The sequence below is a fragment of the Hypanus sabinus genome, chromosome 4 (assembly GCF_030144855.1).
Source record: "Hypanus sabinus isolate sHypSab1 chromosome 4, sHypSab1.hap1, whole genome shotgun sequence".
In the NCBI taxonomy this organism is placed as follows: Eukaryota; Metazoa; Chordata; class Chondrichthyes; order Myliobatiformes; family Dasyatidae; genus Hypanus; species Hypanus sabinus.
Window position 1 is genome coordinate 104946624 of NC_082709.1, and position 27986 is coordinate 104974609.

General features: G+C 43.5%; 1 protein-coding gene across 3 annotated transcripts in view; it reads right to left on the reverse strand.

Annotated features, from left to right (window-relative positions):
- The window catches only part of epsti1 (epithelial stromal interaction 1), a 43193-nt gene extending 15412 nt beyond the window's left edge, over positions 1-27781 (reverse strand). The window contains exons 1-6 of one of the 3 annotated variants that reach the window (XM_059967813.1): positions 27525-27781; positions 13814-13872; positions 13213-13296; positions 6035-6108; positions 3305-3462; positions 267-360 (exon numbers count right to left, since the gene is read on the reverse strand). In XM_059967813.1, coding sequence (XP_059823796.1) covers positions 267-360; positions 3305-3462; positions 6035-6108; positions 13213-13296; positions 13814-13872; positions 27525-27694 — 639 coding nt within the window. In that variant the 5' untranslated portion in view covers positions 27695-27781. The remainder of the gene's footprint in view (positions 1-266; positions 361-3304; positions 3463-6034; positions 6109-13212; positions 13297-13813; positions 13873-27524) is intronic. The other 2 variants (XM_059967815.1, XM_059967814.1) reach the window with 2 other exon arrangements.
- Between the last annotated feature and the right edge of the window lie 205 nt (positions 27782-27986).

Sequence of the window (27986 nt, forward strand, 5' to 3'; positions counted from 1 at the left end):
TTGAAAAGGATGACAGATACAGGACTGAAGGTGTTTTGTTTAAATGGATGCAGTATATGGAATAAGGTAGATGATCTTGGAGCACAGTTAGAGATTGGTAGGTATGACACCGTGGGCACCACCGAGTCGTGGCTGAAAGAAGATTATAGTTGAGAGCTGCAAGGACTGGCTACTCCATGCAAAACTGCAGCAGGAGAGAAAAAGAAAGATAACCAGTTGAATATTTCAGTTTGTGGACAGTACATGAGCTGCCTTAAGACACTTACCCATGATGTGGTTGAAACTGCTGAGCTGGGACGCAGGCTCTGCTGACTGGAAGATCTATTGGCCCCTATCCTATTAAGGAACTCCTGGTTTGCTCTGTTAAAATAATCAGATCACAATACGTATGAACCATCACTTAAACAGCCAAAGGGAAGACAGCCACTAGTGACAAGTCAATTTCAAATATACCACTGCTGTGAAGTTCCCAAATGGGCAGTTTTTCTAATTATGAGAGGCAGCAATCAGTGGCTTAGGTATCTGCTGACTGATGTGGCCAAGATGGGGTGTTGAGCTTCAGTGCAGGTACAGTGCAATAAACCACCTCTGTATGAAGATGAACTGCCATTATAACTGGACATTTACTAAACAGGTAATTTCTGTTCAATTTTTCATATACATTCATTAAAAAAAAATTCTTCATGGTATGTTGTAGTCAGATCTTGCCTCAACTAACACTCTTTCCCAACAGTAACTCCAAGAAGGGAGTAAATACAACATTTGTAGAAAATTCAAGCATAATTTACAAAGATACTCATTTTTAAAAGGTCTTGTCACTTTTTCATGTTCATTGTTGCTGGAATTGTAAAGTTGACCCTGAACTGTATTGGGAGGCTTTCACAAACACACTATTGCTATTTATTCTAGCACTTTTCTGAAAACTACCAACAGTAAATTTTTATCACTCCACTTTAACAAGCTTTATGTAGGACTCACCAGGAGAAAGTCATGTGGACAAGGAATGGCAGAACCTAAGGCTAGGGAGAGAGTCATAACAGCTGCAAAATAGATGGACAGAATGGTGAACTGGGCAAGGTTGTCACTTTTCCACCACTGGCAAGTGTATCTTCCTCCTCCTCTAGGCCCCTCAAATCTCTGGCCAGTGCCTCATCTGCAAACTTGCTGTTTGATCACACTTACAATGCCCTGAAATGTGGTAACAGAGTACTATTGAGTGTTGTGTTTAGTGTCAGTTGGCAGAAGCTGCCCACATACACTTCTCCATGAGATATTGTTGAACTTTCAACTCCTTGAGGGCACGTTCAATAAACTTAAACAGCAAGCACAACCAAAACTACCTAATCTGACTTAAGAAGACTTTCAAACGGACATGCATTTTGCCCAAAATAAGCCCAACAAACTCGAAGGTTTATTTTCCAGGATTTATATTTTAAATGTAAATTCCCAAATAGAAAAATAATGGACAGATTTGGAAACTTGCCCTCAACAATCCTTCTAGTTAACTGTGGAAGAATTTTCTTTTCTATTAATTTGTGGGTAATATCCATCTTGGCAGCTCCTGATTGGATGCACTTAATGCTCAGAACATACACGTTCCAGAAGTTTAAGAATGTCATTACGTGATATTCCAACTTTTTGCTATTTAAGCATTCAAGAGTCCAACCTCTTGGCTTTGAGGAGAAACCAACATGCTCAGAATGTGTCACCAACTCTGGTATGAGACAGAAAAAAGGTCAGCAAGATCATGATGAATCCCACCCGCGCTGCTCATGAACTGTTTGTCCCACTCCCAGCAGGGAGGAGGTTATGCAACATCCACGCCAGGACCACCAGACTCAAAAACAGTTACTTTCCCCAAATAGTAAGACTGATTGACACCTCTACCCACTAACCCACTTTACAACATCTCCTACCTCTACCTCTTTATCATTTCCTGTCAAAATCACCTTATGTTCAGGCACTCCTGTACCTAGTGTGACTTTATTTTATATATATATATATATACACACAAACGTTTATATATGGCATCCGTTAGTCTCGCAGGACCATGGATCTGTGCCTGGGAAGTCTTCTCCAGGGCGCAGGCCTGGGCAAGGTTGTGTGGAAGACCAGCTGTTGCCCATGCAGCAAGTCTCCCCTCTCCACGCCACCAATGTTGTCCAAGGGAAGGGCAAGGGCCGATCCAGCATGGCACCAGTGTCATCGCAGGAGTTGCCAGAATGAGGCTGAAGACAACATCAGACTATCTTAGGGATTCCAGCTCCAGATTTGTCCTCAGGGTTTACTCCCGAAGCCTTTCCTGTAAGTGGGTATGGCCGCAAGGCAGTGGAGGTTTGAAAACAGAATTCTCCCTCTCTTAGATGGACTACCTTCCCAGGCTGACGAGCTCCATCTACCCGAAATACATATACAATCAATCTTTGTATATAAGCTATCTTACGTATTTATACTTAATGTGTTTTTTTCTTGTACTGTATTGGATCTGAACTAATTTCGTTCCGCTTTCCATTTGTGTCCAGGAAATGACATTGAACAATCGTGAATCTTGATCTTGGTCAAAATAACACATTTAATGACTCTTTATTAACTTGTCAACTGCCTGGCAACTTATAGGATGAACAGATTTACATGAATTGCAAAATATCAGATCGATAGCATCATATCCCTCTGCAAAATCTTTTAAAAACTTTATCTTATTTTCAACTCCTTTATCTCCAGCTTCTCCAATTCTGATGTAAGATCATTGACTAACTCTCCCTACAGGAGCTGTCAGACCTGCTGTAGCATTTCCTGTTTTTATTTCAGAATTCCATCATCCGGGGTATGTTGATTTCAGATCAAAATCAAACCTACTGTGTGTGAGACAGATGCCTAAACAAGTAAACACACTGGGATTTCCACAGGTGACTGGATCTGTTGGGTAGACAGACCTACAGGCTGGGCAACAGATTGGGCTGATGCTGGAAGAGTGCAGACATTGACACTATGAACTGAATGGTCTCTTCCATAAATCCTACATTGCGTTTCTGAAAACTGACAACTTACTGACAATTGCGAAATTGCAGTGGTTTCTAGCCAATGCCCTTCTCCAATTTAAGATGCTATGAAATGAGTTCTTGACCCTGGAGTTGGTGGATATCCCAGCTGAATGGCTATGTAGCCTCGACTGCAAATCTAGTAAACCCCCCAATTTCTATTGCCTGGAGCCTCTGCTCCAGTCTGCAATCTGCCAGTTAGTGCAGGAAGTCTGAAGTTTCACCATGCATTAAAGAACCGCCTCACAGTTGTTTCTGAAACTCACTGGTAGTGCTGGGCTTGCAGCTGTGCTTTCCTCTGCGCGTCCTCCCGCCTCCTTCGTTCCGCAAGTTTGTTGGCTTTTTCCCTCTGGACTTCCTTCACCTTCTGATATTGGAGTTCTTCGGCTTCCCTCCTTTTCCGGTCATATTCTTCTTTCTTAGCCTGATGGGAGGAAGGAATATCAATGAGGTGGTGGGAACATGCAACAAACAGCCAGAAGAAGTGGCAGAGGCAGGTACATCTACAACATTCTGACTGGTACATGGATAGTTTTAGAGGGATAAGGGCTGTGGGATTGACTCAGGAAGGTCAACGTAGATGAATCGGTTTGAGGAGCCCTTTGCTGTGCTGTGTAACTCCATGGACACTCATTCACTGCAAATATAGATTGCAGGGGGAATAGAACATTGGGTGTAGATGGAGAATCTGATACGCAGGGTGGACAAAGGGGTCAAGGATGTCTGTGCATGGTTCATGGGGGGGCGGGTGAGGAGCTGAGCTTGGGCAAATAGCTAAGGCCTTGACAAAGAGAACTCTGCCAATGTTTCCTCTAAGATATGCACACGCACACATCTCTTGCTACTAGTACAAAAAGGTTGTCACCCTCTACCTCATTGGTATGTTAAGTATATTTCACAATCATACACTATCAGATATCCTTTTCCAGTTTGATCATGTGGAGTTTGCGATGGTTTGTCTGAGAATTTTAGCTCATTTATACTGTTTTAATTGAAGTTATTTACAATAATTCAGTGTACAGATGTTGTTGTTACTGGACTATGGACTACTGGGTTATGCCATATGCTTTGTTCATGCCTGAGTAACGTATCTCTACCTCACTCAGGAGATCAGAGAGGTATGGAGTGTACATTTCCAGATATACAAGGTTACGTGCACACTGACTAGGTGGTCTAATACGTGCATTTATCTGCCCACTACTCTAATTCCATTTGCCAACATTGTGTTCTTCCATACCTTTTCATAGTGATTGTGCCCAATCCACTACCTTCTCTAGCAGCCAGTTCCTGATATCAACTTCTCTCTGTGTAACCCTCAATTCCCCTTAAAACCTTATACTTCTCACCTTTCAACTTTTTGTTTCTAACACCCAAAGCCTGAGAGGAAAGGTCTGTTGAACTACACCTTCCAACCCCCAGCTAAATCCATTTAAATCATTGCAAACAGCGCAAGCAAATCTCTCTGCAAGGATATTGGTGCCTCTCCAGTTTTGGTGCAACCTATCCTTTTTGTACAGGTCCCACCTACCCAGGAAGTGGCTCCAATTATCCAAGTACCTGAAGCACACCCACCACACCAGCTCTTTAGCTACACATTCATATTTCCTGTCTTCTGCTACCAGTGCTCACCTGCTTATGCCAACTGCAGTGAGAAACAAAACAACCAATCAGATTAACAGATATGGACAGGGGATTGGGACAAGTTGGAGGCCAGGAAGCATGATGTAATTGAGTGGAGGGTCATGGGGTGAGGCTGATAATCAGCAAGTGTTGGAGGTCGATTATAGGGTGGGAATAGATTCACCAGTCATTGGATGGGACCATTCCAGATTCAACCAATTTATACTGAGAATGATGGCAGACAGATTATTTCAGAATGATGTCGCGCAATCTAATTATTTATTGGCATACAGTGCAGAGTAGGACTTGCCAGCACCGCCCAGCAGTCCCCCAAATTAATCCTAGCCTAATCACGGGACAATTTACAATGACCAATTAACCTACCAACTGGTACGTCTTTGGACTGTGGGAGGAAACCAGAACACCTGGAGGAAACCCATGCAGTCATGGGGAGAACGCACAAGCTCCTTAAAGGCAGCGGCGGGAATTGAACCTGGGTTGTGGTTAATGTAAAGCATTGTGCTAACCACTATGTAACTGTGCCACCTTTGATTCCCCTACACAGTTCTAGAATGAGTAATGCCTGGTGAACAACATTTGTATGGAGATTTAGAAAGTGGCTGTGACTGTGCTTCTTGAAGTATCGAAGTATCACCTGTTAGAGAGGACACAGAAAATATTCACAAGGACAATGCCAGGAATTGAGTTATAAGAAGGTACTGGTAGGCAGGTACCATTTTTCCCAGAGCAAATGAGGCTGACGGGTGACTTTTCTGAGATCTATAAAATCATGAGGGTTATAGATAGGATAGTCAGCTTTTTTTCTAGGGTAGGAAAGTCTAAGAGAAGAGGGCATAGATTTCAGGTGAGAAAGGAAAGATTTACGAGGGCAAGTATTTCACTCAGAGGATTGTTTTGCATATATAATAAGCTTGCAGAGAAGGTAGGAGAGGCAAGTTCAATTACAGCATTTCAAAGACATTTGGACGCATACATGGATAGGGAAGTTTTGGATCAGACACTGGGAAATAAGATTAACCTATAAAGGCTCCTTGATCGATATGGATAGTTGGGCCAAAGGAATGGATTCTGTACTGTATAACTGTATGCTTCACTCATTAGGAGAAAATGTAACTACTTGTTGCATGATATTGGAAAAATTATGCATGGAGTCAGACAGGAAGAACCAGGAATACAATGCCCAAAAGAATGTTGCAATCAGAATCAATAATAAAGAGGAGGAAAATTGCATGGATATGGGAAAAGGGCTTGGGGTAGCGAACAGCCCATTGACCAAAATGGCACATGCACAACGGACAAATATTCTCCTCATGTGTTGAATAATTCTATGATAGCTACTGGAGTTGAACACTAACTCTTTGTTGAATCTTGGACCCCAGGAGATTTATTTGTTGCTTTCGTCTTACTTCGTGCTCTGAAGTGAGTCCACCTGAAAGGAAAGAAATTGAGAAATCAATATGGAGATGGAAAAAAAGGTTGAGAAGACATTAAAGAAGGATGGATTATTGGGTGAGAATATTTTTTGATGTTAAGATATTGGAAGAATTAAGCTGCCTCTCAAGGCAGGGACAAACAGATTACTGCATTTTTCTCAAATGGATAGAAAATTAGATTGTGAGGACACTCAGTCTTCGTTTATTGTCATTTAGTAATGCATGCATTAAGAAATGATACAATGTTCCTCCAGTATGATATCACAGAAACATAAGACAGATCAAGACTAACTGACAAAAATCAAATAATTATAACATATAGTTACAACAGTGCAAAGCAATACCGTAATCTGATAAAAAGCCGACCATGGGCACAGTAAAAAAAAGTCCCCGACAGCCCATCATCTCATGCAGATGGTAGAAAGAAGAAAAACTCTTCCTGCCATGAACCTCCAGCACCGCAAACTTGCCGATGCAGCACTTTGGGAGCTCCGACCACAGCCAACTCCGAGTCTGTCCGAAAACTCCGAGCCTCCGACCAGCCCTCCGACACTGAGCACCATCTCTGCCGAGCGCTTCAACCCCGGCCCCGGCCGCCAAGCAACAGGCAAAGCCAAGGATTTGGGGCCTTCCTCTCCGGAGATTTTTCGATCGCACAGTAGCAGCGGCAGCGAAACAGGCATTTCAAGAGTTTCACCAGATGTTCCCCTGTGCTTCACCCGTCCGTCTCCATCAAATCAGGATTGTACACGGCCCCTACTTACAGATAACAGATATTCATCCCGGAGTGGCCGCTGTGTGCTGCGTCACGCCGCCATCTTTGTTTGTTTATAGATACAGATCAGAGGTTAAAAAATCACTGTAATGTTACTGATCCCAACATTTTTCAATCAAATTCCAGGGATTTTATAAGAGGAAGCAAGGGAATCTCAGACAACTAATATTAGATATAGGTCAATAATGGGTCAGATTATTGACTACGAAGATACTGCAAAGCTGCTTAATGTAAATGGGACAGTAAATCATAAACTGAAATGTATGCATGAATCACCAGTAAAGTGTTAGTTTATTGGCAAAGACCTGGTGTGGGTTAATGAAGACATAACAAAATGGTGGTTGCTTTGAATGCAGGAGTATCTTGGGTCATAGATCAGCAGTCATGTAACTGAAGTCTAGAACAGGCTAGTGCACCTATCCTGCATCACATATTCCTATATTCTGATGGAATATCACACCACGGAAAACCATTTTAGTACAGCACACTGATTCAACTTTTACCTGTTTACTTCACCAAACTCATCTTCCCTCCCAGGAGACCCCTGCACCATTAATCAGCCATTAAGATTGAGAAGCAGGTTTCCCCGTAGTTTTCTGAACAAGCACAAGTTTCTTCTGCCCGACACACACAAAATGCAGCAGGAACTCAGCAGGTCAGGCAGCATCTCTGGAGGGGAATAAACTGTTGACGTTTCGGGTTGAGACCTTTTATCAGGTCTGGGAAGGAAGGGGGCAGAAGCAGGCAAAAAGGAAGTGGAGGGAAGGAAAGGAGTGAAACCAGCTGGGGGGAAAGGGGGGGAGTGGGGGAGGGTTGATGCAGTAAGAAGCTGGGAGCTGACAGGTGAAAGCGGTAAAGGGCCAAAGAAGGAATCTAATAGGAGGGGACAGTGGACCATGGAAGGAAGGGAAAGGTGAGAGCAGACAGAGGGAGATGATGGACAGATAAGAAGCGAGAGTAACCAGAACAGGGAATGGAAAATGGAGAAAAGTGGAGTGATTCCATATAAGCGTGGTACACTGACTCCTCCCGGCTACAGAATGGACAGGTGGATGGGGTGCAAATGAACCGGCTCAAAAACCTGTTGCACAGCACTGCCCTATGCAACAACTTCCACCCCGGTCCCCAATGTTCAGGGGAAGGACCCCTGCATAAAGAGACTTCCACCGGGGACCTCCCTCATCACTGGATGGTAAAACAGACTGCCACCTCGTTTCCGGTTGGCAGATGACGGCAAGGAAGTGAAAGATGTGCAGGAGCAGCCCATACAAGATCTGCCTTGGTGCATTGCGTAATGGCACAGTAGGCATCTCCTACCAAAGTGACCAGCCAGAAGCTATGGTACACCTTCCCCATGATAATTATTCCGACATTGTTTGACGATTACATTCATTCGCTTGACTTGTCCTGAAGACTTGGGTTGATGTGGACAATGAAAAGACCATTCAATGTTCATCAGTCAACCTAATTCCTGACCAACACTCTCAAACACATGGCAACCAGAGCTTTTGCTGTGTATGGCAGTGGCTCCCCTCGCCACCCGTCTTAAAATCTTGTCCACTTCTACCGGTACGTCTGAGTATCCCTGACACTTTGGCCAAGTAATGTAGTCCACTAGTAAGAGTAAAAATGGACTGCCCCAAGTGGGTCAGGGGCACTTAATTGTGGTAGCTTTTCCACTGCTCCAGGATTTGCTTTCTGGCACTTCATGTATCTTTCAAACGTTTATGAAGCTTGTGCCCTGATATTTGGATGCCACTACCACTGGGAAAATCCGTTGACCATCTTTTGCACTCCAATGTGTCCTAGGGAGTGTATATACTGTGCCAGATAAGAAAGCAATGTAGCTACGACTAGTGTCATACCTCCATTCTACATCACTGCTTAACTCCCCACCATTCTCCACCCAGAGCTACTTTTCCCAACTGGAGCACTGAGCTTATATCTCTCGGATATCTTCTATGTTCATTTGTGATACAGAGTTCAACTTTATTTCCATATCTCCAGTTGTTAAGATTCCCTGACTATATTCTCAGTACTGTTTTTCTTCCCTTACTCCTTCCCACGCTGCCCTCTTTGCAAATGCATTTCCACAGCTTTCTATTGCAGTCACTTTAGAGTGGGTTTTGCATTTCAATACGGCAACTTCTGACTTCCAAAAGTTCTTGTTCTGCGCCATTCTTGATAGGGGTTCCTGCAGCCATAAGAAATCCTCTGTCTCCATAAGCTTCCAAAGTCATGGACAACTCCAAAAGCACATCGAGAATCAATGTAGATGTTAGCTGATCTTCCTTCTGCCAACTTACAGGCTTTAATCAAAGCTTTTCGATCTCCCTGTTGTGCAGAGGATCAACAGCTATGCTTCCTGATGCTAGTACTCCAGTTTCAGAATCAGCCATTCAAATTTCTCTCTCATAATCAAGGAGCCATGAGTATACAGAATTAGATCTGGGCTTGATAAAGGTGTTTCTTTGTAATAACTTGCATCTTCTTGCCACATTACTGTTCTTGCAGAGTCATGATCTTCCATGTGCGATGGTGACAGTGGAGCTGGATTGGCTGGGCTCTCCTGCTGAATGGTGACATTAGTGCCTCTAGAACAGTAGACCAATTGGATATCCAAGCAGATGTTACTTGACGGGCCAGTTCATAGTCAACGAAGTGTGCACTGATTGTGGACATCAAACCTTCAAGCCTTGACTGAGCACAATGCTAGAAACAGCCATGACTGCCAGAAAGGTTGCAATCGATAGAGAATCAACTAGGCTTACTAGATAGAGTCCACCCATGCTCTGTTGTAGTTGCACAAAGTTGCTGAGCTGTTATAGGGGACCTTTAACAGCTTTAGCACAATCCTCAATGATTTCCTGTTTACCTTGGGAATTTTTTTGGGAATAAATTACTTCCTCTTGTTGCAATTGTGCCTTGTCTAGATTTGCTTTGTGACCTTGGAGGATAGGTAATCCAGCAAGTAAAGTACATCATGTTCACGTCAGTCTGCAGCTTTGGATGAAGGAGACCAGAAGACATAGGAGCAGAATTAGGCCATTCAGCCCATCAAGTCTGTTCTGTCATTCCATCATGGGTGATCCTGGATCCCACTCAACTCCATACACCAGCCTTGTCACCATAACCTTTGATGCCTTGACCAATTATGAAACTACCAATTTTTGTTTTAAATATACCCACAAATTTGGCCTCCACAGCAGTCTGGTCTGTGACAGAGCATCCACAGATTCACTACTCTCCGGCTAAAAAAAATTCTCTTTACCCCTGTTCTAATAGATCGCCCCTCAATTTTGAGGCTATGTCCTCTAGTTCTGGACACTCCCACCATAGGAAACATCCTCTCCACATCTACCTTATCTAGTCATTTCAACATTCTGTAGATTTCAATGAGATTCCCCCTGCCAAACACTACTCATATGTTAACCCCTTCATTCCCGGACTCATCCTGTGAACCTCCTCTGGACTTCCTTCAATAACAACAAATCTCTTTTGAGATATGGAGCCCAAAACTGTTGACAATGCTCCATGTAAGGCCTAACTAGTGTCTTATAAAGCCTCAGCATTATCTCTTTGTTTTTATATTCCATTCCCCTTGAAATGAATCCTAACATTTCATTTGCTTTCTTTACCACAGACTCAACCTGTAAACTAACTTCTGGGAGTCTTGCATGAGGATTTCCAAGTCCCTCTGCACCTCTGATGTTTGAGCCTTCTCCCCATTTAGATAATAGTCCGCACTATTGTTCCTTTTATCAAAGTACATTATCGTACATTTCCCAACACTGTATTCCATCTGCCACTTTTTTGCCCATTCTTCCAATTTGTCTAAGTTCTTCTGCAATTGCTTGCTTCCTCAGCTACCTACCCCTCCATTTATCATTGTATCAGCTGCAAACTTTGCCACAAAACCACCAATTCCACTGCCTAAATCGATGACAAACAATTAGCAATCCCTAACACAGTCTCTAAGGAGCTGCATCTCGATGCACCCGGTGCAGATGTGACCACTGGGGATGCTGGAAGTCTCCTGGAAATCCTGCATCTGACAACCAGATCAGAACACTAGCTCTGCAATCAGGATATCAACCACATATTGTATGGCAGTTGAGTCATTGGCTGATAAGTCCATCAGATGTTGCCTAGAGCCCTTGTGGTAACCTCATCCACTGGTATTGTTGATCATCAGCTGTAGAAACCAGTCACAACTGGCATTCAGACATCAGTGCTACTGACCAGAATCCATTGCCCCATCAAAGGCTGTAAACCACTTATGTGACGGGTTCAATAGCTGATAGATTTTTCCACTACAGAGGTTAGCATGTCAATATCTCAATTAGCAACGATTTCATCTTCAGTCCTGTATGTTTTTTTTCCCTTGATCTCATTTAGAGCAAGCTGTGACATTCAAGAATTTTGGGGTTGGTCCTTAATGAGAGGGATCTGTGGGTTCAGGGTTGTGGGGGTGGTACAAGTCAGAGTAAGGGCACTGGGTAAGTTAAGAGAGTAGATGTTGAATTAGTTGTTAATGAAGACAGCAAATGTGATAACCCTTATTCCAGAAGGAAAGCTAGGATAAGGAAGATAACTATAGGCCTTTGAGTCTAATGTCAGTGGGAAAGGAAATCTGACAAATAGAGTTGAGCTGCACTTGGAAAGGCAGGAGTTAGTCAAAGCTAGTCTATATGGCTTTGTTAAGGCGAGATCCTGTCTGACACATTTTTGTTTTTTTATTTATGGAATAGGCCTTTTGGGCCCTTTGAGCCATGCTGCCCAACAATCCCCCAATTTATTCCTAGCCTAATTACAATGATCACTTAATCTACCGACTAGTAGGTCTTTGGATTGTGGGAGGAAACTAGAGCATATGGTTACGGAGAGAACATACAAACTCTTTACACAATTCCCCAGTTTAATCCTAGCTTATCACAGGACAGTTTACAATGACCAATTAATCTACCAACTGGTACATCTCTGGACTGTGGGAGGAAACTGCAGCACGTGGTCACAGAGAGAACGTACAAACTCCTTACTGGCAGTGGTGGGAATTGAACCCTGGGCTCCTGTATTGTAAAGTACTGTGCTAACGACTATGCCACCATGCTGCCCTACTACTTGCCTGAAGCTTTTGAAATGATACCAAAAATGTATTGATGAGGGCAGTGCAGCGATGTAGACCGCATGGATTTCAGTAAGGCCTCTGACAATGTCCCACATGGAAGATGGGCTTAAAAGGTTAGAGGTTGTGGGATACAAAAGAAGCAGGTAAATTGGATCCAAAATTAGCTCAGTAACAGGACGCAGAGGTTAATGGTGAAGAGCTGTTTTTGTCATAGGAAAAGTGTGATACTTCCCTTCATTGGTTGGGATACAGAACATAAGAAGAGGGAAGTTTTGGTACAATAGTCAGGATTAGGCAATCTGTTGGTTACATTAATGACATGGAACTGAATATGGCAGATATTATTATTAAGTTTGTAGAGATGTGAAAATTGGTAATGTTGCCGATATTACCAATTTACAGAATGGTATTGTAAAGTAGGCAGAGCAATGGGAATTTAATCCTGATTAAGTGTGAAATGATGCACTTTTGGAAGATGACCAAGAGTCTCATTGAGTATTAAGGAATTTGGGGACATTAGTGCACAAGGAAGGATGTAATTGAAATAGTGCTGAGGAGGGTCACCGGGGTGGAGCATTTCAGTTATGAAGAGATTGTATACTCTGGATTTGTTTTCCTTGAGAGTAAGGGATGCTAAGTAGGAGGTGGAGGTGGACCTGAAGGAGGTATACAAAACTATGAAGAGCATATTAGAGTAGATAGTAGGAAATGTTCCCTCATAGTGGAGGTATCTAAAATGGGAGGGTATAGATTTAGGGTAAGGAGTGAGAGTTTCAGGGGGATCTGAGGAGAAACTTTCTCTTCCACCACATGAGCAGTTGAATTATCAATGAATAGAAGACTATTCTAAGTGTTTGATAATTGGGATCAATGAATAGAAGACTATTCTAAGTGTTTGGTAATTGGGATCAATGAATACAAGACTATAGACTGAGTGTTTGGTAGTTGGGATTAATCAAGACGGTCAGCATGGAGAGAGTAGACTGAAGAGCCTCTCTCTGTGCTGTGGCTGTATGACTTTATAACACCAAATGCATTAAAACAAACAATAATCACATCTATAAAACCAGTCATAGCACACTCAAAGTGCACCAGTAACTTGTTTTAATAGGTAAGACCACCTCAAAAATGAAATAAACCAGTCTCCCTCCATAACAAGGGCCTCTGAATGGGGTTTAAGTCTACCCTAATACTTACCCAATTGTGTGGGAGTCATGTTGATTGGACCAGGTTTATGAGCTTCCTTCCACTGCCTTAGCTCCTCCAGTTCCTTGTTGGCCACTGCAATAAAAAGCACCAGCTTAATTCCAACATTGTGAAATGATTAGCACATGAATGGTGTGTATTCAAACTCTAAGATCCCTTTTGCAATGCGCTACTCTAAATGGCGACTGAACTGCAGATAATGCACGCAATACAAATTCTTTGGAAGGAAGAGAAGTGAAATTGATTGCTATCACCGTCCTTCCACACATCTTAATTAGCTTCTGTCCTTAGAATAATACGAACTACAGAGGTTGCATTTAATGTTGCAATTGGAGAATGCAGAAATCCTGGAGAGTTATGGGCTGGGAGAAGTTGTACCATCCTAAAGATGGAATGCAATGCTAGAACGAGAAGATAAAATTATAAGTGAAAGCTGCATCGGGAGAAAAACTAGCTCACCATTAAGCAATGGGTATCTATGAGCTGAGGAAAATAATAGCACCAGAGCTTCACAGGAGTTCTGGCTTACAGAGGGTGAAAAGGCAAGATCACCGAGTTAAAATGATATTACATTTACCGTTGAAATACTTACTCTGCTGTATCTGAGATCGTTTGCTCTGATTTGGTGCCATCACCGAATATCCACCTTGACTGCAGATTTAAAAAGAGAAATATTGTTTAAATAAATTATACATTAGAAGAAAAGATTTGACCTTTCTCAGAGGGCATAGGTATAAGTGATGGGGGCCATGGACTCAGAGGGTTTAGTCTTCTGGGGTGTGGTGTGTGTATATTGTCTCTGATAGGAGGAGGGTACATAACTCATTATGGCTCTTTGAACACATTGTCTCTCTGTTTGTGTACCACGTCTGTGGGTGAGCCCAACAGAACTGACTATACTACAAGAAAGAGTGACAAGAAGTTATTTTTCACTAGTAGAGGAGGTGGAAGAGGAATGTGTAGACAAGGAAATACCTTTGACTGGGTGAGACCAGACAATAAAGAGGGTGCAGAGGAGATGTATCAGGAATTTTATTGCTTTTGTATGAGCTCTTCAGGCCTGTGTGGGGTGCCCAAGAACATTGGACTTTGAGGTTTTAGAACACATGAATTGGTTAATTGTTGTTTAATGAAAGTCATTAATCATTTAGAGTCCATTGTGTTTTACTTGGGCAACTCGCTCTTTAAATTGCGGTTTCCTGGTGCTTTCTATTTAAGCTTGTTAAATCTGATAGGCTTGGGGATTCCAGGTTATTTGTATTCTTTAAGTGGATGCCTGATTAATAATAATCGCGGGGTTCTAGCTTTGAGAATGTTACTTCCCGCAGTGTCTCTCGGCTGAGGGATTGACGTTCTTTTGGAATTATTATGAATAAACTCTTGTCGCCATCTCTACATCAGCATCTGTTTTTCCTCCGCATTATGTTCCGGTATTGTCAACGCACATCATGACAGAAGGACCCCGCCAAGTAATGGACCTAAAGGTGGTTGAACAGTGGTGTTTTAACATTGGTCAGCTTTAGGCGAGAATGCCATCTATTCTCAAGTCCACAATCTGAGTTCCTCAAGTTCACGTTTTGAATGTCTCTAGACTATGTTCTGAGTTTCTCAAATCCACATGTCGAACTCCCTATCTATATTCTGGGTTTCTTCAGTTTTTGTTCCGTGCTTTTCAAGTTGTAAATTCCTGGTTCCCAGCTTCAGGGTCCCATGATTCAGGTCTGAATAACAGCTGAGTGCTTCAAGTAAAGTTATCAAAGAAGTTTGTTTGATTCAACAAATCAGCATTGATTGGGGAGGGGGAGTTGCACTACTAATCAGGGACAGTATCACAGCTGCACTCAAGGGAGACATAATGGAGGGGTCAGACACTGAGTCCATTTGGGTGGAACTCAGGAATAGGAAGGGTGCTGTCACACTGATGGATTGTACTACAGACCCCCGTATACCCACCAGGACATTGAGAAACAGATATGTAATAAAATTAAGGGAATCTGTAACAATAATAGGGTTGTTATCTTGGGGGAGTTTCGACTTCTCTAATATAAACTGGGACCTTCTTAGTGTAAGGGGTTTAGATGGGGCAGAATTAGTTAGAGAGTATCCAGGAAGGTTTCTTAAATCAGTATGTGGATAGTCCAATGAGAGGAGGGGCTGTATTGGACTTGATGTTAGGTAATCAGCTTGGCCAGGTGATTGACCTTTCAGTGGGTAAACATTTAGGAAGAAGTGACCACAACTCCTTAAATTTCAAGCTAACAATAGATAAGAATTGGCATGGTCCTTGTGGGAGAGTTTTAAATTGGGGTAGGGCAAATTACGAAGGGATTAGGCAGAACCTAAGAAGCATTAATTGGCAAGTCCATATCAGACATTTGGAGTGTGCTTAAAGATCAATTGCACAAAGTAGAGGAAAGGTATATTCCAGTTACAAGGAAGGACAGGGATGGAAAGATAAGAGACCCTTGGATGTTTAGAGAGGAGATGAATTTTAGTCAGGAAGAAAATAGGACAAGTATGTAAAGCCTTGGAGGTCAGGATCAAATGAAATACATGATGACTATAAAGAAGCCAGAAAAGAACTAAAGAAGGGAATTAGGAAAGCCAGGAAGATCCATGAAAAGTCCTTGGCAGGTAGGATTAAAGCGGATCCAAGGCGTTCGATACAAACACTAAGCACAAGAGGATAACTAGGGTGAGGGTAGGATCACTCAAGGATAAAGAGGGAAACAATTCCTTGAATATGGAGAATGTGAGTGAGGTACTTGTACTTTGCTTCAGTATTTAGTAAGGAAAGGATGTGGAGGACCAGGGTATAAGTACATTAGGGCGTTTAGAGGTCAAGTAGGAGGAAGTATTGAGCTTCCTAAAGAGTGCTAAGGCGGATAGGTTTTACCTCAGGTTATTGAAGGAGGCAAGAGACAAGATGGCTGGGCCTTTGACCAGTAGCTTCACGTCCTCTGTAAACACAGGTGAGGTCCTGGAGGACTGGAGAGACTAATGTTGTACCTCTATTTAAGAAGCAAACAAGGGAAAATCCTGGGAACTTTAGACTGGTTTGTTTCATGTCAGTTGTAGGAAAATTGCTGGAGAAAGTTCTTAGGGATAGGATATATGAGCATTTGGAAATCCATGGCCTAATTAGGGAGGCCAGCATGGCTTTGTGTGTGGCAGTGGATGTTGTCTATGTGGATTTTAGTAAGGTGTTTGTCAAAGTCCCTTATGAGAGGCTAATCCAGAAGATTAAGATGCATGGGGTCTGTAGCAAATTGGCTGTTTGGAGTCAGAACTGACTTGCGGATACAAGACAGAGATAGTGGTTGAAGGGAGTTACTTTGAGGCTGGAAGTCTGCAATTAGTAGCATTTTTCAGGGATACTTGCTGGGATCTCTACTGTTTGCGATGCATATAAATGACTAGGATGAAAATGTAGGTGGGAGGATTTATAAATTTGCAGTTGGTACTAAGACTGGTGGAGTTGTGGATAGTGTAGAAGACTTGCAAATATAGTGCAATATAGCTCAGTTGCTGATATGGGCTGGGAAATGGCAGGTGGGGATTAACCCAGATAAATGTGAGGTGTTGTGCCTCAGCAGGGCAAATGTAAAGAGACAGTATACTGTTAAGGGCAAGATCCTCAACAATGTTGCTGAGCAGACAGATCTTGGGATCCTAGTTCATAGTTCCTTGAAAGAGACTACATGGATTGATACCGTGGTTAAAAAGGTTTATGGAATGCTGCTTTTATCAGTCAAGGCATTGAGTTCTAAAGTCAGGAGGATATGTTGCAATTTTATAAAATTCTAGTTAGGCCATATCTGGGGTATTGCAGATATTGCAGCTCTGGTTGTCCCGCTATAGGAAGGATGCTGAGGCTTTGGGAGGGTGCAGGAGAGGTTTACCAGGATGCTGAGGTTTTGGGGAGGGTGCAGGAGAGGTTTACCAGGATGCTGAGGCTTTGGGAGGGTGCAGGAGAGGTTTACCAGGATGCTGAGGCTTTGGGAGGGTGCAGGAGAGGTTTACCAGGATGCTAAGGCTTTGGGAGGGTGCAGGAGAGGTTTACCAGGATGCTGAGGCTTTGGGAGGGTGCAGGAGAGGTTTACCAGGATGCTGCCTGGTTTAGAGGCTGCAGAAGCTTGGGTGGACAGAAAATCTCTGTTTCCCAGGGTTGAAATGTCTTATACCAGACAGCATGCATTGAAGGTGAGAGGGGGATGTTTAAATGGGATGTGATGGATGAGTTTCTTACTCAGTGATGGATGCCTGGTGTGGTGCTAGAGGCAAATACATTAGTCTCACGGTCCGGTCTGCGGACTCCGGGTTCTCTGGCTGTGCCTTGTTTCGGCCGGACTTAACCTGAGACACCTGATGCTCATCTTGTTGGCTGGGAATATAAGTGGCCCTGGGATTGAGTGTGGTTGGGGGGGTCGTCCTGCCAAGATTCTCATGGAGCAAATGGCTGGTGGAAGGCTGGTACGGCCACTTGCCATCTTTAGGCTGCGTTGGAGAACCATTGCATCTTGGAGCCTTGCTGTCAGTAGTCGGAGCTGTCATTGTGGTGTGGATTCGGCCGTTTCCCAGGCCAGCCTGGTGGCAGTCAGCCACTCCGAGCTAGGTAGGGATCCGGTTGTTTCTGTAGCCAGCCAAGATTGCTGGCTGTAACGGCTACTCGGAGCTACCCCGATGTGGAGATGGAACTGTCTGTCGTTCTTTGGTGTTTGTCTCTTCCTGTCCTCGCCCCATGGGGTAAGTCAGGCCGTTCTGCCGTTGCCCTGGGGGGGGGAATCGGTCTTGTCTTATCTTTGCCTCCGTTGGGTAAGTCCGGCTGTTCTGCTGTTACCTGATGGACGGTCCTGCCCCACCTTGGTGTGGAGTGAAAGATGAGTCCCAGCTTGTCAAAGGAGAAGTCCCAGCTCTATGTCTATGTTCTGTCCAGTCTCATGTTAGTGTCTTGTGAAAGATGAGTCCCAGCTTGTCAAAGGAGAAGTCCCAGCTCTATGTTTATGTACAGTTCCTAGTCTGCCTCCAAGCTCCAGCCTCCGAGTTATCCTAGCTCCAAGACTCTAGCCTCAAGCCTCAACCCAAGCCTGCAGCTCCAAGACCCCAGCCTCAACCCATGCCTGCAGTTCCAAGAACTCAACCTTGACCCTCAAGCCCCAAACACTCAAGCCTTGACCCAAGTCTCTAGCCAAGCCTCAAGACCCCAAGTCTCTAGCCAAGCCTCGTCACGTCTTCACCTGGTTTTGGGGGTCCAAGCCTGAGGCAAGACCTAGGTTCTGGGTCCTTGTCCAGTCTCGGGCTCAGAGTCCACCCCAGGCTCCTTGTTCCCAATCCCTCGTCCTGCCCTGTTCCTAGCACTGCAGTGTCTGCGTCCTGCATTTGGGTCCTGATTCAATACCCATCCTATGACAATTAGAGGCTTTTAAGAGACGTTTGGATAGGCACATGGATGTGAGGAAGATGGAGGGATATGGACATTGTGTAGGTAGGAAGGATTAGTGTTTGGGTGTTTTTGATTAGCTTTTAACTGGTTTGGGTCGAATGGCTGGTTCCTGTGCTGTACTGTTCTAGGTTCTAAGTCAATAGTATAAATTCTGGAAGAACGTGCCCTTTCCTAATGTTGATCCTTGCTAGTAATGGTATACCTTTGCTAATGTCAAATCAATGTTTGGCAGGACACTATTGGGAATAACTGAAATACGCTAACAGCTGCAGTGGGATGGTCTATCCTTTTACAATACAGAACATCTGTCTGTTCTGATAGGTGATGCTAATTGTAGCAAACTTTCCAATGTTCAAGTGTCTCCTGACACAGTAATTTGAATTTACAACAGTGAGGAGCCCTACCCAAAAAACCAATCCCTGGCTGGAGTGTGCAATCACATAAATAAAGTGACCCTATCAAGCGTAAGCTACCTTATATTGAGCTTCTTGATGGAAGCCATGGTTCAGACTGCCAATGTCGAACTTCCATGTAACAAATGAAACAGATCTACAATGAGCCAGCAAGCCTGGTGATGAGGCGCCTGTCTATGCTGTTTCAATCCGTAGAATTGGGAGTACAGCTTTCTGGACTTAATTGCCTTGGAAAAACTGTGAAGAATAAAACACCGTGAGCAAGGTCCTTCCCAGATCCTTCTCTAGGTTTTGAGTTTCATGTTTTCGACGACTCCAGTTTCTGGATCTCTTGGCTTTTTCCAGGTCTAAGCATCCCCGGACAAAGTGTTCAAGGCTCTCCAGGTCTCCATGGCCCTCAAAGTTTCCCAAGGTTTCCAATGATTTATCGTCTTAATGTTTCCAAGGTCTTTACAATGTTTTCCCATCTCAAGGACCCTAAAGCAGATGCTTTAACATTGCATTGAGAGAGACAGAACAATGTCTATGCATAGACAACAGACCTATACATAGTGGTAAGGAGGCTGGTCATTGCTCTAAAAGAAATAGATCCATACATTACCCTTCCTCCCCCTTGAGATTAATGCAACATAAAACTGTATATATACAAAACATTCAATTTCCCTTTCATAAACCCATATTCCAAATAAACATGCTTTCACAAAAACAGTCCATAACAACTTCACAGTTCTAAAGGTTCAGTCTTTTGGGTGGCGCTCCTGTTTCTTTCAGGATAGCATCTCTGTACCTGTGGAATGGCATCAGGTTTGGTAGGTGTCTTGTCTAAGACAACGTTCTCAGTTTCCGGTGTCACATTGCTCTCAGTGTCATCATCACTGAGAGGTAAGTCGAGTGACTGTAATGTGTCTGTCTTGTTGAAATGCAATTGACTCGGGTGTGTCCTTCAATTGAGCATCCAGTATCTGGTCCACATGACATCTCCATGTCTGATCTCCAACACCCACTGTGTACATCAGTGGTTCCGCTCCTGTAGCTATCCTACCGAGTGTCCATTTGTCTTCTCGATAATCACATGCTAGGACTTCCTGTCCAAACCTGAAGCTCCTTGCTGCTTCACTTGGCAACTGGCTGAACTGTTTATTCTGCACTGCCCTCTGTAGGTCTGGTCTCAGGAGATATCCATGCAGATCTCAAGACTCCTGTTCATGAACAGCATTGCAGGTGTTTGATTTGTTGTCACATGAACAGAGTTCTGATACACAAAAAGGAAGTTGTCCACCTTGTGCTATAGAGAAATGTCCTCCTTGTCCATTGCTTTAGTGGCCTTCTTGAAGGTTTGGATAAACTTTTCAGCTAACCCATTCATTGCTGGGTGGTGAGGAGCTGACTTGGAATGTCTGATGTCATTTTTCTTCATGAATACTCAGAATTCTGATGTGTATTGTGGTCCATTGTCACTCATAACTTGTACTGGTAGCAAGCTGCTTCTGACGAAGATAGTCATCAGAGCAGAGAAAGTCTTTGCTGAAGTGGTTGACTTCATTGGTATAACCACCAGCCACTTTGAATGAGCATCCACAGTAATCTGAAACATGGAGCCAATTAATAGCCCTGCAAAATCAGTAGGTACTCTTTGCCATGGCAAAAGTAGCCATTCTTATGGGTGGAACGCTGCCTGTGGGCATGCAGTTTGAACTTTGTGGCATCCTGAATAGCTTTTGGCGACACTTTGTGCATTTCACTTTCTAACCTCTTTTTCTGTAGTCCTGCTGTATTCTCTAACAATATTGCAATGGTCAATGCCCGTTCTATGGCTAGGTTCTCTTTTGGACAGTAGCCTCATTTGAGGGCTTTGACTATGTATGCCACATACAAGCCTATCCTTTAATGCAACAGATAATCAATCTCTAAAGTCACAGTACTGGGAAAGTCTGCACAATTCTTGAATGTATTCAGAAATGCTTTAAGCTTTTGACTGCTACTTTTTGTAATGTTACGAACCCCGTTACTGGGTCACTTACCAGCAAAGATAGAGAGGTCCGTTGAAGTCTGATGGTACTATTTTTAACAGTATTTATTGTTAAAGATACACAAAAATAAGATCAAAGCAAACATACAGATGATATGGGTTGTCAATACTAAATCTAAAAGTGCGGGTATAATAATAATCAATAAGAAATAGCTCTATCGTTGTCTAGGGGATAATGTATTGTCCGATGGGAATATAAAAGTCACTGCTAGTTCGTTCAAGCTGCAGCGTTTGGTTTGAGAGAAAGATGGGTTAAAACTTGCCCAGTCCTTTTATGATGTCAATCCTTCGAGAGTCGTTGGGAGTTGGTTTCCCCGTTGTTAGCTAAAAGCCATTTTTCCGTGGTAAAGGGCACCGGTTCTGGGGCAAATGGAACTGAACGCACATGGCCTCCCCACTGGCTTCCACTATTACAGGATCGCTAGCGTTTCTTCTGGTGCGTCTGAGGGGCTGGTCCCACAGACCCTCTTTTATCCTGTCTCACAGGGTCTCAGATGTCAATCAGGTTGGAGTGATGCAATCCCTCCCTCAATCAGCCCACTTTGCCCGAGGGCTTCCACGTAGCACAGTATTGTAATACACAAGTCTGTCTCCAAGAGACAATGGCAGTTTCCCGTAGCTTTATATCGCCGGTGGGGGGGGGGGGCACGTCTCTCTCTCACTTCCTGGGTCTCCTGACCCAAATCAATAGTGATCCTGCGATTCTCACAAAGGAGGGGGCTACCCTGCACCCTTCAGCCCCTCAGAGCCGTGGTACATTCACAACAGTAAAATCTAAAAATCTCAGCCATTGCCAAAAGTTCAGGGCTCAAGTGATTTTGTGAAATGGTAATAATTTCATTTAAACCTCTTGCTTGCTGGCTTTGCAGGGGTTACTAAGTTGTGTAAGAGACCGTACGGTTTTGCACCCATTAAGCTAAGAAGCGTGGGGGCTTACTTTGCTACTCCACATTGTTCTCATTACGATACAGTTCAACCCTCTCAAATACAACTCACAGTCTTCAAAATTCGTCAACTTTCCTGACTAAAGCCATCGCTACGTTATTTTCACTTTAGATTCTGTGCATCTTTCACTGTTACTATGTATTGTTTTCACACATTTGTTAGTGCCTGTGATGGCCTTCTCTTTACTGTTTAACTCTCACTGTTTCATCCTGTAATTATGCCCTAACTGTTAGTGCTGTGCATGGTATTTTCTGACATTCAGGTTTGTACTCGTCGAATCATCCCTAGATCTCAAGTTTTCAGGTCTCCTTGAGTGTCAGGTGCCAGCCACAGGGAAAGGGGTACTGTAATGACCTCTTTGAGCCTATGTGGACCATGTTGGGCTCTGAGGATTTTATAACACCTGAATTGGTTAACTGTTGTTTAATGTGAGTTGTTAATTGTTCAGAGTTCTTTGTGTTTTTCTTGAGCAACTTGCTCTTTGTAATGCAGTTTCTTGCTGCTTTCTATCTCAGCTTGTTAGGTTTATTTCGATAGGCTCAGGGATTCCATGTTACTTGCATGATTTAAGTGGATGCCTGATTAGCACTAATCACGGGGTCCTGGTTTTGAGAATGTTACTTCTCATGGTGTTGCTCGGCCAAGCCACCAATGTTCTTTTGGAATTATTATGAATAAACTCTTGTCACCACCTCACATCAGAATCTCTCTTTCCTCTACTCTTGAGTTCCAATATTGCCAGCTTGTTTTTTTTTGAGGTATACAGAATTATCAAATGTAAGATAATGGCAGACAGTAAGAAAGTTTTCCCCACAACACAGGCAATTAAAACCTGAGGGTATATACATAATGAGTGAGGGAATTGAGAAGGAACATTTTCACCAAGGTAGTGGTGCCAGCTTCTTTTGCAACATTTAATAAGTATTCACATGAACACTTAATTCACACAGCCATAGTGTTATAGACCAACGGCCAGTAACGGGGGTAAGTATAGATGAGAACTGGACGATTTGCATGGACAGGATGGGCTGAAAGTCTGTTTCTGTGGTTCTATTATTCAAAGATTAATGTAACAGAGGTAAATTGAGTTTTTTTTTAAACCTGCATAACATGCTCCTAATCGCAGGGCTGTGGAAAATGTCCAGCAAACCAGGCTACCCTAACAGCCAATATCAGAGATGGATATCTGGTTGAAGTGGCCAGTTCCTGTTACTTGTTCCAATCAAATGTACTGTATTTTGTAATTGTGACGTGGTCTTCTCTATACTGGAGAAACAGACTGGGTAACTGCCTCGTAGAGTGCTTGTGTTTAGTTTGTAGCTGTGATCCTGAGCTTTCTGCTCCCTGCCACTGTAATTCACCATTCCACTCCCACTCTGACATATCTGTTCATTGTCTCCAGCAAAAACTTAAGGAACAACACTCATCTTCTATCTGGGCATGCTTAGAGCCTTCTAAACTTGATATTGAAACCCTCCCAACTAAATCACGTTTTCTTTCTGTTTGTCTCAAAAGTAGCCCTTTATGCCTGCCACTCATCTATGACTTTAGCTCAGTTTTTCTCTCTGTCTGAAACTCAACCAGAGAACCAAAAGCCTGGGATGAACCAAGAGGTCTGTAATCTGCTGAGGGCTAGATCAGTGATGTTCCGATCTGGTGACTGAGAAACTACAAGAGATCTAGGTATAACCTTTGGGAAGTCATCTCACATGCAAAGTGCAATTTTGGACCAAACTTCTTACACCTCCTTCAAAGTAAAACCAAGCAACATCTGTGACAACAAGATCTTGCTCCCAGATGAGCTCAATGCCTTTTATGCTCGCTTTGACCAAAAGAACAGGGAGGCACCTTCATGAACTCCCAAAGCCCCCAACAACCTTGTGATTTCAGTCTCTGAGGCATCCTTCAGGCAGGTGAACCCCTGACCCAGATGGTGTACCTGGCCAAGAACTGAAGACCTGTGCTCATCAATTGGTTGGAATGATTACTGACATCCTTAACCTTTCACTTTGACAGTCTGAGGCACCCACTGGACTCAGTCAGGCTTCAATATGCCAGTGCCCAAGAAGAACATGATAACTTGCCTCAATGACTATAGTCCAGTGGCGCTTACATCATTGTGATGAAGTGCTTTGAGAGGTTGCTGATGAAACCTATTAACTCCTGCCTGTGGAGTGATTTGGATCTGTTCCAATGTGCCTACCGTCACATCAGATGCCATTTCATTGGCTCTTTACTCAGCTCTTGAACATCCGACAATGAAGGTACATACATCAGAATGCTCTTTATCAACTACAGCTCTGTATTCAACACTATCATCCCCTCAAAACTATCCTATGCCTCGATACCTCCTTGTGCATCTGGCTTCTGATATCCTCACTTGCAGACCCTAGTCAGTTTGGATTGGCAACAACATCTCTTCCTTAATCATTTCTTCCTTAATCCTAACCGGAAGACCACAATCTGTGCCGATCAGAATTAAGATCTCCACTTTGCTGACGACCAACACTGGCACACCTCAGGGATGTGTGCTTAGCCCACTGCTCTACTCTCTCTACACTCATGACTGTGGCTAGTTACAGCTCAAATGCCATCTATAAATTTGCTGATAATACAATGACTGTTGGCAAACGTTCAGATGAAGACACGAGGGCATACAGGAGTGAGATACATCAGCTAGTTGAGTGAAGTTGCAGCAACTCAACATCAGTAAAATCAGTGAATTGTGGACTTCAGAAAGGGCAAGATGAGGGAACACACACCAGTTCTCAGAGGGATCAGAAGTGGAAAGAGCAAGCAATTTCCAGTTCCTGACTGTCAATATCTCTAAGAATCTAACCTAGACCCAGCATATCGATGCAGCTACAAAGAAGGCATGATAGCAGCTATATTTCATTGAGGAGATTTGTTATGTCAGTCGCAGACATTTGTAAATTCCTACAGATGTTCTGTGGAGGGCATTCAAACTGGATGCATCACCGTCTGGTATCAGGTGGGGTGGGGTGCTCTGCACAGGATTGAAATAGCTGCAGAGTTGTACACTCAGTCAGCTCCATCATGGGCACTGGCCTTCATAGTATCCAAGACACCTTCAAGGAGTGATTCCTCGAAAAGAACAGCAGCCTTCATTAATGAACCCCATCACAGAGGTGATGCCTTGTTCTCTTTGCCATTCGGAAGGAGGTACAGAAGCCCAAATACACACACTCAATGATTCAGGAACAGCTTCTTCCTCTCGTCCATACAATTCCTGAATGGACATTGAACCCACAACTACTTTTTAAATTTCTATTTTTGCATGACTTATTTAATTTATTTAATATACTGCATATGCATATACACAGTATATGTAATTCACTATATTTTTCTATATTATGTATTGCATTGTACTGCTGTCACAAAGATACATGCTGGGGATATTGAACCTGATTCTGATTCTGATATAGGAGGGAGACTAAAAATCTGGCTACAACAACAAATCTCACTCAATGTCAGTAAGCTGATCATTGACTGGAGGAGGGGAAACCAGAGGTCTATGAGCCTGTCCTCACCAGAGGATCAGAGGTGGAAAGGGTCAGCAACCTCAGCATTATCATTTCAGAGGATTTGTCCTGGGACCAGCACGTAAGAGTCATTACACGGCACGGCAGCACCTCTACCTTTTAAGGAGTTTGTGAAGATTCAGCATGTCATCTAAAGCTCTGACAAACTTCTATAGATACACAGTGGAGAGTATCCTGACCGGCTGCATCATGGTCTGGTATGGAAACACCAACACCCTTGAACGAAAAAGCCTACAAAAAGGAGTCAGTACGGTCCAGACCATCACAAAAAAAAAGTCCTCACAACTATGCTTGAGAGGTTTGACATCTGCCGCTATTCCTATTCTCTCTGCACCACTCAGAGCCTCAGAAGTCCTTCCAGGTTTTTCCCAAACTATATCTTGTCTGAGTTTAGAAAAAATCAGAAGTGTCATTTTTGACCCTTCGGTCAAATCTGAAGAAACCTGGAGACCATTTATCCAGCATTTTCACGTGAGCTAAACTGACCTTTCCCCAACCTTCTTTTACTACCCTCAGTTATTTGGATAAATGTGCGGAGTTATTGACATTACTGTGTATATCTGACATGATACAATAGCCCAGGTTGGTTACGTTAGTTGCTGTTAGTTTTTTTAAAGGCAAATACAGTATGAATTTGGGAAATTATTATATCTGTGTTAACAACTGTTTGCATTTGTATTCTGGCCTTATTAATTATGTACTCTCAAGCTCTCTATTTGTTTTTTTGCTATGTTCTGTTTGAAAATTAATAAAAAGATTTAGAAAGAAAGAAATCCTTCCAGGTGAGGAGACAAGTTGCTTACATCACTTCCCTTGATACAGATTGGGGGATCTATTTCACTGAGTATCCTTTCTCTGCTTGCCACAAAGGACCGGATTTCCCCTTTGTCACTGAAGTTTGTCTTCCCCTTCCTATCGCAACATGTTGGTCCATGACCTCCTCTACTCCAATGATGATGCTACAGTCAGGTCAGAGGAGCAACACCTCATATTCTGTCTGGGTAGCCTCCAACCTGGTGGCATGAACATTGATTCTGTGAACTTCAGGTAATTTCTCCCCCTCCCCCGTCTCTTTTTGCATTCCCTTTTTGGCTCCTCTCTTGCCCCTTGTCTTCTCTTCACCTGCCACACCTCCTTCCACCATTCCTTGCTGCTGTGGTCCACCCTGGCACGTCTCAGATTCCTTAATCTGAAGCCCCTAACTTCTTCATCTCCGCCCCTCCCCAACCCTGGGGTCTCACTTATCACCTGCCAACTTGTATTCCCTCCCACCTCCTCATTCTGACTTCTGCCTCCTTCATTTCCAGTCCTAATGGCTGAAACATCTGCTGTTTATTCCCGCCCAAAGATGCTACCCGACTTGCTGAGTTCCTCCAGTACTTTGTGTGTTGCTTAACGCACTAATGCTGAAATCCTGGGAATAACGAGTCTGCCGTGTGAACCAGTGAAGATCGCTCTCCTCCCGAAGGCTGCACAGATGCAAGCGGCTCACGGGGCGAGGCGCTCTTTTCGCCTCCCTCGCTCCTCGCCGTCACAACTTCCCACGGCGAACGCTGCAGAAACGAAACTGAAACCCGAAACTGACACTATTGAACCTCATTCGCTGAATTAAAGCATTAATGCTGTTTACCTGAACTACGGGAATATAAAGAGACAACTCTAAAACAGCCGTTCCCATTTTCCTGACGGCACGGAACCTTATGCCGAGGGAAACCCTGCTCTGAAAGTTTTTTTTAATGGAATTTCTGACATTTACTTTATATTTCAGCCCATTTTGCAATTTTCAATGTAAAGTATTTGCAATCTGATACAGCACATCTATAAACAAAATAAGTACATTGCGATCCCCAAGTTTTTCTCGATCTATACACCTGTCTGTGTCCTGTAGGCAACGGGAGATCTGTACTTACTACCGAAGTTGGCCCGGCTCGGCTTCAGTTGTGTTCGGGTCGGTTCTCAGTTTCGGATTCTCCAGCCCGGTGGCTCCCGGGTCATCTGGCTGGTCGGTGAACTCACTGTGTGGCTTCATCCCGCCAGGCTGTCCCAGATGACTGGTATAAAGTCTCCTGTTGTGGGACATCAGCGAATTTGTGGAGCGCCGGCCGCCGACTGCCAGCAAAGGGGAGGAGCCCGGCACAGCTAATCAGCCAGAGCCTCGAACATCGGACACAAAAATCAGGAATATGCTTTCAGGTTCCTGAACTGATCACACTAGTGACTCATCTCAATGGGCGATTCCCAGAAGGGAAAGTCCAAGGAGAACTAAATTACGTTGGAATGCTTTCTAGTGCTCACAGGTACAGAGATCTAGTGAAGCCTACACCATTAAAACTAACACCAGTCTGATAGAGAAATAAAAAGTAAAACAAAAT